General features: G+C 45.7%; 1 protein-coding gene across 1 annotated transcript in view; it reads left to right on the forward strand.

Moving 5' to 3' along the window:
- Positions 1-13256, forward strand: part of LOC105021148 (SPRY domain-containing SOCS box protein 4) — a 75099-nt gene that overhangs the window by 20926 nt on the left and 40917 nt on the right. Inside the window, exon 2 of the mRNA XM_010888627.5 lies at positions 8002-8931. Coding sequence (XP_010886929.3) covers positions 8199-8931 — 733 coding nt within the window. The 5' untranslated portion in view covers positions 8002-8198. The remainder of the gene's footprint in view (positions 1-8001; positions 8932-13256) is intronic.

The following is a 13256-nucleotide window of genomic DNA, read 5'->3' on the forward strand; positions in this document are numbered from 1 at the left end:
ATTAATTGTGTTTCTATATGACAGAATTAGCTGCGTGGGTGCCCTGTCTGTCTCTGCGTGGGTGCCCTGTCTGTCTCTGCGTGGGTGCCCTGTCTGTCTCTGCGTGGGTGCCCTGTCTGTCTTTGCGTGGGTGCCCTGTCTGTCTTTGCATGTCTGTCTGTATCCTTCGTCCAACATTTGTGGCTTGCCAACTCTCTCCCAGACCCTGCATTTTCTGTCTCCTCTCTTGTCTTTTCCAATAGTCTTGAATTCCCTTAATGGGCTGGAGGCCCCAACTGGTCGGGATGCTCTTCTCGGCACTCCGGGTGTGGTGGGAATTCTCCTATTAGCCATTCTGGGAGCTGCCAGTAATTTACCAAAGTTACCAGAATTTTGAAATGAATGGAAATTGTATGGGATTCTATGATAACATCTGTCATTTGTTTTTGGTATACACACAAAACCATGCAAATAAATGGTTTTAGTTTAATTCCTGAACCATCCCATTCGGGTATTTATGGTATAGTGCTTCACATTTGATAAGGTCCAAAAGGGAATTCAGTGCCAGTGATAATCTGAACTTTGCCCCTCTACACATATTTAGGTAATATGGTTTGTGCCAAAGCTATAGGTTTCTATCAAGTGTCATGTTTAGGTTGGAGGGGAGGGGCCGGGTGTTGGAGGGGAGGGGCCGGGTGTTGGAGGGGAGGGGCCGGGTGTTGGAGGGGAGGGGCAGGGGGTTGGCTGAGCTGTGCTGATTGGATGGTAAGATAAGTGCTTACTTTTTTTTGTCAGCTGCTGACCTCTCACTTGACTTATCGCTCGTTTGCTCACATCTCTTTCTTGTTTTCTCTCCCTCCTGTTCTCACTCTCCATCCATCTTTTGGAAAGTTTTCACTCTATCCCACTCTCTCTCTCCCTTTTCTTTTATGGTGGGATATGGTGATCTGAAAGCGGCAGAAAGGTTGTTATGTATGAGTGTATACATGTGAGTGGTGATTTTCTTTTTTCTCCATGGTCCTGTAGAGGAAAGTAGAGACGTTCTGTTTGTGCTTGTTTGAACAACAGAACAGTGAAACATAGGAAGTGCAGTGACCATGTCACGGCATATCCATTGTCATTATGGCCATGTCCCTGCATAGCCACTGTCATTTTGACCATGTCTTTGCGTATCCACTGTTATTACCGTCCACTGCATATCCATTGGCATTATGGCCATGTCTTTGCATATCTGCTGTCATTACTGGCCATATCACTGCATATCCGTGGTTATTACTGGCCATGTCACTGCATATCCATGGTCGTTACTGGCCATGTCACTGCCTATCCATGGTCGTTACTGGCCATGTCACTGCCTATCCATGGTCGTTACTGGCCATGTCACTGCCTATCCAAGGTCGTTACTGGCCATGTCACTGCATATCCGCTGTCGTTACTGGCCATGTCACTGCATATCCGCTGTCGTTACTGGCCATGTCACTGCATATCCACGGTCATTACTGGCCATGTCACTGCATATCCACGGTCATTACTGGCCATGTTACTGAATACCCATAGTCATTATTGTCCGTTTCACGGCATACCCACGGTCATTATTGTCCATAACACTGCATATTCGCGGTCATTATTGTCCATAACACTGCATATTCGCGGTCATTACTGGCCATGTCACTGCATATTCGACTACAGATTGAACTCTGGCTGCTAGATAATTTTTCGTGTAAACTTGCAGTCAATAGCTTAAGATGACATATTCAACAGAGGCCTATCTGAGTTTTGTAAGTGTAAAGACATTGCTGTTGGAACTCAATCAAGTTTCCGCGCCGAGTGTGCAAATCTCGCTCAATATTACCGCTATTGACGACTACAATCCTGCGCAATATTTCTTGAACATGACGGTGTTAATTCAAAGCTATGGAAATGATTATGCAAATCAAGATGTCTGTCTAGCATTTCATTCTCTCTCTGGTAGTGTGTGCGTGCGTGCGTGCGTGCATGTGAGGCATTGATTTTGTGTAAGGGCTGAAGGGATTGATTACACTCCTCTGAAAGTGCTTTATAGCATGACTGTGTATCAGGAGCGTGTCAGTCTGTGACCGGGCATCAGTCTCTGGCCATTCCAGGGACTAAGGAGTTGGACCTGTCGATGAAATGTTGTCCGTTTAAAGGTCTGTTCTGGAAAAAAGGGAAGGAATTGATCCGGCAACATAAGAGCTCCTGTATTCACGTTACCCTTCCTCAACCTCTCTACATAACATCCTCCCAGGGTGCTTTGCAGCTTAACCATGTACGTCTCTCTACTGTCACCACATTGACCAATGAAAAGAGCACAAGATACGTTTGTTGTACAATGAACATGTCTCTGTCTGCCTGTCTGTGTGTGTGTGGGTGGGTGTGTGCATGGCAGACTTTTCTGCTCATCGGGCTTTCATTGATTATAGTGCTGCAAATTGCCTGGGCCGTTTTGTTGGCAGCACGTTGTAATTTGTACCAATTTACAGTTATAGGCTGTTAGTGCTGCTGGTTTACTGCCTCTGCAGAGAGGGAAGGAGGAAGGGAGTGGGGGGAGAGAGGATGGGGGAGAGAGATGGACGGCGGGCGGAAGAGAGAGAACATAATACGAATGAAGGAGGGATGACGAAGGGTAAATGATGGAGGGATGATGAATGGTAAATGATGGAGGGATGATGAATGGTAAACAATCTTGGGGCAGTATTGGAGATTCAGCGGTTAGGCAAGGAAACGAAAGGTTGCAAGATCGAATCCCCCCTGTTGAGAAGGGTGAACAAACTTGGTTCTGTCCTTGAACCAGCCGGTTAGCCCTCATTACGCCAAATGACGGCTGCCCTGACACAGTTGGCATGACATGTCTGAATCAAGACCAGCAGTAAAAAAAGATGGAGAATAAACTGATATCTCTCCCACTGCTCTTCTGGTTTATTTCAGTGTATTGTAAATAATGACACTACGTACAGGTTTATGGTGGTCACCAGATGTGAATATGAACTATGTAGACACTGGAGGTTGTTTGGAATACTTTCTAGTCTTTAGTCCAGGTTGGAAACCAACTGAAACCAGTGCTGCTAGACATGGGTTTATCAATTTAAACGCCAGTTTGGATTCTATTAATACACTTGTCTTAGTTCTTGGCCTGTAAAGCCTTTGGTTACTTTCCGGACATTTTGGTGTGCGTGCTTGTGCGTGCGTGCGTGCGTGCGTGCGTGCGTGCCTGTTCTGAGGTAATGACCATGAGAAGAATGTCAACCAGACAGGAGTTGTTTGTTGGGAGTTAGTGTATAAACCTGTGTTTGTCACTTCAAAGCCAGTCTACTGAGTCAGGGCATGTCAGCCTGATAGGCATCACAGCCTGGCTATGAGCTAGATGGACTGAGGGATGAATTCACACACGCGTCACGTAGCAGGGACCTGGGGGATTCAGATGGAATCTGGCCAAATGAATCACATCCCACCCAATGTGCCCCATTTTTCTGGTCCTATTGTTCTGTCACCTCTCTGTCTCACTCTTTTGCTCTCTGTCTGTCGCTTTCTCTCTCTTTCTCTCTCTCTCTCTCTCAATTCAAATTCAAATGGGCTTTATTGGCATGAAAGTTACAATTGAGCAATATTGCCAAAGCATTTTACAATGTAATAATAATCATAGAAAAAAATAATACATACATATATTAGGTATGTGTTCATTCAATTATTAACACATTTCTATATATATTTTAAATACAATAAAATAATCACATTATTTTGTGTGTGTGGTTGTGTATCTAGGTTGTGTGTGTGTGTGTGTGTGTGTGTGAGATTATTGGGTGCAGGAATATTGGGTCAACTGACTAGTTCACTCTCTCGCTCTTTCGCTCGTTCTCTCTCTCGCTCTTTCGCTCGCTCTTTCGCTCGCTCTCTCTGTCGCTCTCTCTGTCGCTCTCTCTGTCGCTCTCTCTGTCGCTCTCTCTGTCGCTCTCTCTGTCGCTCTCTGTCTTTCCTAATGTGTGGTCATCAGGCCGGGGGAGAGAGTGAGGGTGCTGGGGACAGAAGGCTGGGACAGAGAGATGGTGCAAAACAATGAAGAGATGGTGCATGTAAACAGCAGATGGTGGGACCGTGTTGCTACTCTTTAACAGCCAGGTCCCCAGACACCTTCATAGGGGTAACCGTGGCGATGATGATCATTGTGACACAGGTCAGAGGTCGAGCACACCCTTGACGGCAGGCGTAACATGTAGGTTGCGCTCCCACGCTGGTCCTGGGCCTGCTGTGCGTCACTTCCAGAAGCCATCTGGGGAAATGTGTGGATGTGCTGAACAGACATTCACACACACACGCGCCACTACTCTTTGGCATTAGTCCTAGTTACTAAGTAGAGTAATATTTCAGTCATTATCTGACTTAAAGGAAAAATTGTGGTTTAGTACCTTGCTTAAGTGGACATCAACATCACTTCCTATTGTTGGCTCAGGGATTTGACTCTGCGTAGGCATGTCTCAAATTCATGTTCTTTCCCTGTAGGAAAGTCAGGTTCTCTGTTAGTGGCTACTGAGGTTACTCCCAGAAACTGCTGTCAGAACCCTGCACTAATACACCAGTCTGCTTATGACACACTCTGAACACTTAACGGGACACACCCACTTCCTGCTCATCTGAAGTGACAGTCTCTTCCAGGAATCTGGGATAGGTCTTCCTAAAGTAGATGTGACACTCAGCATTCAGTAGCTGGGAAGTAGCTGGCTGAGTGTGTGTGTCTGTATACTGTGGAAGTAGGAAGTGTGTGTAAGTTAACTGGAAGAAGTGGGTGCAGACAGCCAGACAGCTATGCAGCTGTTTGTCCCGGCTCACCCCTTCCTGTCCACAGCTTTCTCCCATTACACCAAAAAACCGATGATGTCATCAGAGCTGGCAGAGACTGTGTCTGGCACCAGGGAGTTCAGGTCCCAGCAGAGACTGGTGTCTGCATAGATATAAAGTTCCTTACCTGGGACCGTTCTGATGTTTAGGGATTTTCCTAATAGCGATACATGAAGCCATTGTCAGCCATGACAATTCGTTGGTGGAGTTGCAAACGGACTCAGACTAGACGCTAATCTTTGTCCTGTTGCTCAGTTGTGCACTGGGGCCTCCCACTCTACTTTATGTTCTGAGCCAGGGATAGGGTGACAAATGATTACATATTTTTTTTATCCTATTCATATCTTTTGGACCCCTTGAAAAATCATGAATTGAAGAGGTACTATCTAAATGAGCTCTAGTCTTTTAAGTTAATGTAGGGCTGCTATCCCTGAGTTCTAGTAGCGCTGCTATCTCTATGTTTTATAGAAGGGCTGGTATCCCTGAATTTTATAGAAGGGCTGGTATCCCTGAGTTTTATAGAAGGGCTGGTATCCCTGAATTTTATAGAAGGGCTGGTATCCCTGAGTTTTATAGAAGGGCTGCTATCCCTGAGTTTTATAGAAGGGCTGCTATCCCTGAGTTTTATAGAAGGGCTGCTATCCCTGAGTTTTATAGAAGGGCTGCTATCCCTGAGTTTTATAGAAGGGCTGCTATCCCTGAGTTTTATAGAAGGGCTGCTATCCCTGAGTTTTATAGAAGGGCTGCTATCCCTGAGTTTTATAGAAGGGCTGCTATCCCTGAGTTTTATAGAAGGGCTGCTATCCCTGAGTTTTATAGAAGGGCTGCTATCCCTGAGTTTTATAGAAGGGCTGCTATCCCTGAGTTTTATAGAAGGGCTGCTATCCCTGAGTTTTATAGAAGGGCTGGAATCCCTGAGTTTTATAGAAGGGCTGGAATCCCTGAGTTTTATAGTAGGGCTGGAATCCCTGAGTTTTATAGTAGGGCTGCAATCCCTGAGTTTTATAGTAGGGCTGCTATCCCTGAGTGTTAGTGAGCACTTCTCCTTTGCCGAGATAATCCATCCACCTCACAGGTGTGGCATATCAAGATGCTGATTAGACAGCATGATTATTGCACAAGTGTGCCTTAGACTGGCCACAATAAAAGGCCACTCTAAAATGTGCAGTTTCACTGTATTGGGGGGGTCCAAAAACCAGTCAGTATCTGGTGTGACCACCATTTGCCTCACGCAGTGCAACACATCCCCTTCGCATAGAGTTGATCGGTTGTTGATTGTGGCCCGTGGAATGTTGGTCCACTCCTCTTCAATGGCTATGCGAAGTTGCTGGATATTGGCAGGACCTGGATAAATAGTTCAGCTCGTGATGAATGGGGGCAAAAACAAAAGTGTGCAGTTTATTGTTTTGTTCAGTGTGTGTGTATATATATATATCTATCTCTATCTCTCACAGAAGCGGGTACACCCCTCACATTTTTGCAAATATTTTCATGTGACAACATTGAGGAAATGACACTTCAATGTAAAGTAGTGAGTGTACAGCTTGTATAACAGTGTAAATTTGCTGTCCCCTCATAATAATGCAACACAGAGCCATTAATGTCTAAACCATTGGCAACAAATGTGTGTACACCCCTACGTGCTTATTTTCCAGCACTGCCTTAACCCTCTTGGGCATGGAGTTCACCAGAGCTTCACGAGTTGCCTCTGGAGTCCTCTTCCACTCCTCCATGATCACATAACAGAGCTGGTGGATGTTAGAGACCTTGCGCTCCTCCACTTTCCGTTTGAGGATTTGCCAGAGATGCTCAATAGGGTTTAGGTCTGGAGACATGCTTGGCCAGTCCATCACCTTTACCCTCAGCTTCTTTAGCCAGGCAGTGGTCGTCTTGGAGTTGTATTTTGGGGTCGTTATCATGTTGGATTACTTCCCTGCGGCCCGGTCTCTGAAGGGAGGGGATCATGCTTTGTATGTCACAGCACATGTTGGCATTCATGGTTCCCTCAATGAACTGTAGCTCCCCAGTGCCGGCAGCACTCATGCAGCCCCAGACCATGACACTCCCACCACCATACTTGACTGTAGGCAAGACACACTTGTCTTTGTACTCCTCACATGGTTGCTGTCACACACGCTTGACACCATCTGAACCAAATAAGTTTATCTTGGTCTCATCAGACCACAGGACATGGTTCCAGTAATCCATGTCCTTAGTCTGCTTGTCTTCAGCAAACTATTTGCAGGCTTTCCTGTACATCTTTAGAAGAGGCTTCCTTCTGGGACGACAGCCATGCCGACCAATTTGATGCAGTGTGTGGCGTATGGTCTGAACATTGACAGGCTGACCCCCCCCACCCCTTCAACCTCTGCAGCAATGCTGGCAGCACTCATAAATCTATTTCCCAAAGACAACCTCTGGATATGATGCTGAGTATGTGCACTCAACGTCTTTGACCATGGTGAGGCCTGTTCTGAGTGAAACCGCTGGATGGTCTTGGCCACCGTGCTGCAGCTCAGGTTCAGGGTCTTGACAATCTTCTTATAGCCTAGGCCATCTTTATGTAGAGGAACAATTCTTTTTTTCAGATCCTCAGAGAGTTCTTTGCCATGAGGTGCCATGTTGAACTTCCAGTGACCAGTATGAGGGAGTGTGAGAGCGATGACACCAAATTTAACACACCTGCTCCCCATTCACACCTGAGACCTTGTAACACTAACGAGTCACATGTCACTGGGGAGGGAAAAAGGCTAATTGGGGCCAATTTTGACATTTTCACTTAGGGGTGTACTCACTTTTGTTGCCAGCGGTTTAGACATTAATGGCTGTGTGTTGAGTTATTTTGAGGGGACAGCAAATGTACACGTGTGTGTGTGTGTGCACAGGTGTAATATATATATTACACCTGTTATGACTGCTTGGTTCTCACTTCTGGCCTCAATCTCTGTTCCTGAAAGAACAGAGAGAACTAGTTTGGATGACAGGAAAAAAAGAAATCTATAAATATATTTCTATATAATTTTCCATATTTTAATTGTCACTCAAACTAGTTTTCTCTGTTCTTTCAGGAGCAGCGATTGAGGCCAGACGTGAGAACAAGAGCAGTCATAACAAGCAGAAACGTGTCCCTAAATGAACTCATGTCCTTCTCCCTCTGTTTTCCCCCGGTAGGAGTGGTTGGCGGAGCCCTCTGTAGGTCGCGTTGTGGCGTGACCCAGCATCTCCGCGACTCTTTCCGTGGTTCCCGTCGTTACCGCCCTGAAACTCTGCTTTGATGAGGTGACGCTGGAGCGACGGAGGACAAAACCGACCCGAATTGAAACCTTCCTCCCCCCTCTCCCCCGCCCCTACCCCCCTTCACCGTGACCATGGGTCAGAAGATCTCCGGCGGAGTCAAGTCCGTGGACAGTCGGGGTGAAGGCGGCTCTCCGTCCTTCCGGCCGTCGGCCCACCGCCGGCGGCTCCACCCCGAGCTGCGGGGCCCTGACTTCCACAAGCCGCCACGGCTTGACCTGCTCCTGGACATGCCCGCCGCCCCCCTTGACCTCCAGCTCCGCCACGCCTGGAACCCGGAGGACCGCTCGCTCAACGTCTTCATCAAGGAGGAGGACAAGCTGACCTTCCACCGCCACCCGGTGGCGCAGAGTACCGACTGCATCCGCGGCCGGGTGGGCTACACGAGGGGGCTTCACGCCTGGCGGATCCACTGGCCGGCACGACAGCGGGGTACGCACGCCGTGGTGGGCGTCGCCACCGCCGACGCACCCTTGCACTCCGTTGGCTACACGGCGCTGGTGGGCAGTGACTCTGAGTCTTGGGGGTGGGACTTGGGGAGGAACCGACTCTACCACGACAGCAAGAGCCGGGGCCAGACCTCTATGCCAGCATATCCGTGTTTCCTAGAGCCCGAGGAGGCCTTCGTGTTGCCGGACGCCCTTCTGGTGGTGCTGGATATGGACGAGGGCACGCTGAGTTTCATGGTGGACGGACAGTACCTGGGAGTGGCTTTCAGGGGCCTGAAGGGGAAGAAGCTGTATCCCATCGTCAGTGCTGTGTGGGGCCACTGCGAGATCAGCATGAGATACGTCAACGGACTGGACCGTAAGTGTTGTCCCCTCACTACTCCCCTCTGTTTACTTGTCTCTCATAGGAGTTGACAGGTAGAGGTCTTGACTTGTCTTGCCATGCGTCATCATTAAGTAAGATGCTAAATATCATGATATCTGGGGTTATTGTAGGCAATGTCGAAAACTCCTCAATTAGCGTCCTCTGCTCATCTCGTTTGTCTTCATTACGCTCATTTGACATGATATTAGAGACAACAGGGTTGCGGGCAGATGTTCTCTGGGTAGCCTATAGTGGGAGGTCAGCCCGTGGCATATGCAGTGCCTTTGAAGGGGACATGGCGTCTACAGCGTGGAATCTAGAACAAGGAATGTAGGACGTAGAATGTAGAACATGGAATGTAGAACATAGAAAATGTAACTTGGTATGGCATTTACGTAGCTTTCCTGGAAGAGATACAGTGACTGTTCAGAACATGAGGGCAGATGGATAAGCAAAGCAAAACCATATCTGCCTACAGCAGTGTTTGATTCACTCATCATCTACCGATTTAGATAGTGAGGACATTTAATTAATTTTCGCTTTGCAATGAAAGGGGATCTTTGTGTCATCCACTCTCAGTATGCAGTATACTCAGGCTTAAAAGAAATGTGTTTGAAATGCTTTATAAAAACCCAGTATAAACCCATTACATAACATGAGCAGTACCTAGATCAACTGATCAAGAATAAAACACACATCTTAAAAATGTCAGTGGGGTCTTATATTATACATTAGGGCTCTTGAGCAATGGCCCATCCATAATTAGTATGGCTATCAATGTTGAATTGCTGAATTCTTGAGAAAACCAACCGACCCAGTGACCACAAACCTTCTAAACACTGTTTTCTCTGGCTTTCCTGAAATCCCAATTGAAGGATTCTTGGAATCAGGAGGGATTAAGCAGGAAATTCACTATCCTCAAACCTGATTTTCTGGAAAATCTGGACATGTAATAGAGGCCTGCAAAATGTTCCAGCACTGACAGCAACACAACTGTTGTTTTGTGTTAAGCTCATACCTTTGTCTTGGACCTTGGTGCGAGTTTGAACAAAACCATTTGTGTCCTTATAAGACCTCTAATTATATATCCTTCACCACTCTCCTTCCATAAACTACCATTGTTTACGAAGCCTGTCAGGGCCAGCCGGCGCTTGCCCGATAAATTCAACTGAAGGATGATTCATTATATTCGTGCTGGCCAAATTGTCCGGGGCTGCCCATCACCTCTCAGTTTTGCGGTTCACCACCAGTCCATGTGCCTTCTGCTAAGGAAAGGGAGGGAGTGAGGGAGAGAGGCGGTTGACCTAAGATACCATCCTCTTTTCAGGGAAATGCCATGCCTATGATGAAAAGCCAAAGACCGTCTTCTCCTCCTGAACATATATTGCCAAAATGGCCAAATGTACAGCGGGCCTTTAAACTGTTCCCCCACACTTCAGGGTGTGTAGACTGTTCCCCCACACTTCAGGGTGTGTAGACTGTTCCCCCACACTTCAGGGTGTGTAGACTGTTCCCCCACACTTCAGGGTGTGTAGACTGTTCCCCCACACTTCAGGGTGTGTAGACTGTTCCCCCACAATTCAGTCTTTCATGATTGACACTTAGCAGTGGGAGGATGACAGCAGGTTTTGTGAGAGAGGAATGCATGGTTTATCCTGCTGCAGAGTTAAAGGTGCCCTATGCAGCATTTTCCATTTAAAATATCCGATAATAAGTATTACACACAATCAGTTAATGTTAGATAAGTTTCTGGCAGAGTGTCACTATCCCCAGTGCCATGATTGCAAGTAAAACATGGCCCAGGATGTTTGTAGGCATGTACGTCCTTGAAGACGTGTGAGGTGAATGCCAAGGACAAGCTAGGTTTGGGTAGCCATGTAGCCTACACTGAACCTCCAGAAAATAAAATGTACGGAAGCAACACGCGCATAAGACAAACAAGGGTGAATTCTGCATTTGATGGCGAGAGCTGAGGTTTGTGTGAACAGTGATGCAGCGTTAACTACCTTTCTGCTTGACAAGTAGGCTAGTTCTGCTTGACCTTTTGCTAGTTGGCTAGATAGTCAAGGAAATCTATGTGTAAGTTACTACAGCAGATTGATGATGACGAAGAAACAATTATACAATAATTAAATATTCTTGTTTCTCTTTGTATGTGCGCAGATATGTTTTAGGAAGTTTTCTCTAATGTTTCGTTGAGACAGTAAGCTAACGAGCTAAGTTGCGCCCGAGCAGACACTCCTTGATTTCATTTCTCTGCAAAATTGTAAGACGGACATGCATTGTGAGTTGTTTGACTAAGCCTTATGCATAAGCGAATATTGTTCAGAAGAAGCAATTATATTGCCTTTTAGCTGTTTACTTAGTTTATTCTGTGTTCCATAGTTATGGAAAGGGACCATTAACTTTCACACTATTTGAAACAAACGTCTGTGTTCATTGTTCCAGTATCGACGGTTGGAGGTGACACTGCTTCAAAGCGGTCAGTATACTCGTACTTAGTAATGACAATGTCAGATCCTAATGGAGTTGAAGAACCGATATGCAACTTACTGCAGATAGGTGGTGTTATTGTTGTTTGCTCCTTGGGGCTTAAGGCTGGGTGTTTTGTAAAAGCACTTTGTGACAACTGCTGATGTAAAAAGGGCTTTATAAATACATTTAAGTTGCATAGGGCACCTTTAATTGCGGTCATCATTTCAAACTAATGATTAAAAAAGTGGCTCTGAAAAATCAATCATAACACTCAAGTCTCAATAAAAGCACACAGATCTCCTACTCTTTCAGACCGGAGTGACTGAGGAGGCATGATTTAGTTGTAAGACCATCATTTTACTTTGTTTTACTAAAGCTGAAGTACTTACATATTTTGGATTAACACATGGCCGTTCTATTAATCGGGATTGTGGATGAATACCTACCATATCAGATGGTCCCGGGCCTGCACCTGAAAGCCTCTGTATACGGTGAACTTCTGCTAAGGAAAAAAGTGGTCGGCTTGCACACAGGAAGTGATGCGTTTGACGTATTAAACAAAGAGCCGAGGCTGAAAAAAATAAGTGACTACTCTCATTTTGTTGCTCAAGACGTGAGAGAACCTAGTTATTTTTAGTATGAATGTAATGGTACCTAAGAAAATACAGTTTACCTGGCAAAAATATTGGCCAATTTGGTTAACTGGCTAACTTAATTTCGTCGGTAATTATGTAGCTGTGCTGTTTTGCTTGTTTTACGAGCCCAACAAGTTGTACTGTAATCGGAAAAAATTACCAGGGCGAGTTTAGACTAGTATCTAGCTATTCTCATGTTTACGTACTTTTGCGCTACATTGGATACATTTTGTTTAATTTTAGTATATAAATAAAAGAATGGCATGTCAACTCACCTGGTCGGATGAAGGCATTATTTTTACATGTAGGGCTTTAGGAGTGAACTGATTTTGGGGAAATGGTGCGGAAATACCTTCTGTCCTCGAAAGTTTCATACTTCAGCTTTAACTTCACATGCCAATTTATACTGTGGAGAACTTAATTATCTTAATCTAACGATGTGATTGTTGTCGTCCTGAGTACTGTGGATGGACCCCCTAACGGCTCTGGCAACAAGGACATGATGGGTGTCTTTTTTATAGATATCAGGTGAACCAAAATGCTACTGGCTAAATACCTGGTCGCCTCATGTTCCCTGATGTGTGTCTTTGTGTGCGTGGGGATGTCAAAAATTAGTGGCTGTTCTTCTGGTCACACCAAAAACACTGTGTTTCTGAAGAAACGATTTAAACTCCCTCCCCCAGCACACTCGCTAAGAACGTGTTTTTTAACACACACACACTTTTTTGATCTGACTAGCAGACTTTTAGCTCTGTAAAGTGCATTGTGAAGAGCCTGCATTTATTTCTTTCAAGACCCTCTGGAGTCATATTAGATTGCAACATGGAGGGTTTGGTCTGGTTTTCATAGAGCCCAGCAGTAAAAAAGAAACCTTGTTACTTGTATGTTCCTGATAATAGACAAGTCCCTTTTCATCACCGATGCTAACACACAGTGCTTCTTTGAAGATGTCAGGTTTTGCTTATACTGGGCAGCGGTTTTTGTCTGCACAAGTGAATTCATCTTTTTCTCCATCTCTTTCCGCAATGGATTTCAGCATCGCATTGTTTATCCCTTAACCCACAATGTCCTTAGTTCTTTTTGACATCACCACTATATCAACACACATTAATCTATGAATACAAGAGATAAAAAGACTTAACCTGAGTAGAGCTTTTCAGTGAAGGGCTCTTGTTTCCTAGGCTCTGGGACACATCTTAATTGCCCCAG

The sequence above is a fragment of the Esox lucius genome, chromosome 3 (assembly GCF_011004845.1).
Source record: "Esox lucius isolate fEsoLuc1 chromosome 3, fEsoLuc1.pri, whole genome shotgun sequence".
Classification (NCBI taxonomy): domain Eukaryota; kingdom Metazoa; phylum Chordata; class Actinopteri; order Esociformes; family Esocidae; genus Esox; species Esox lucius.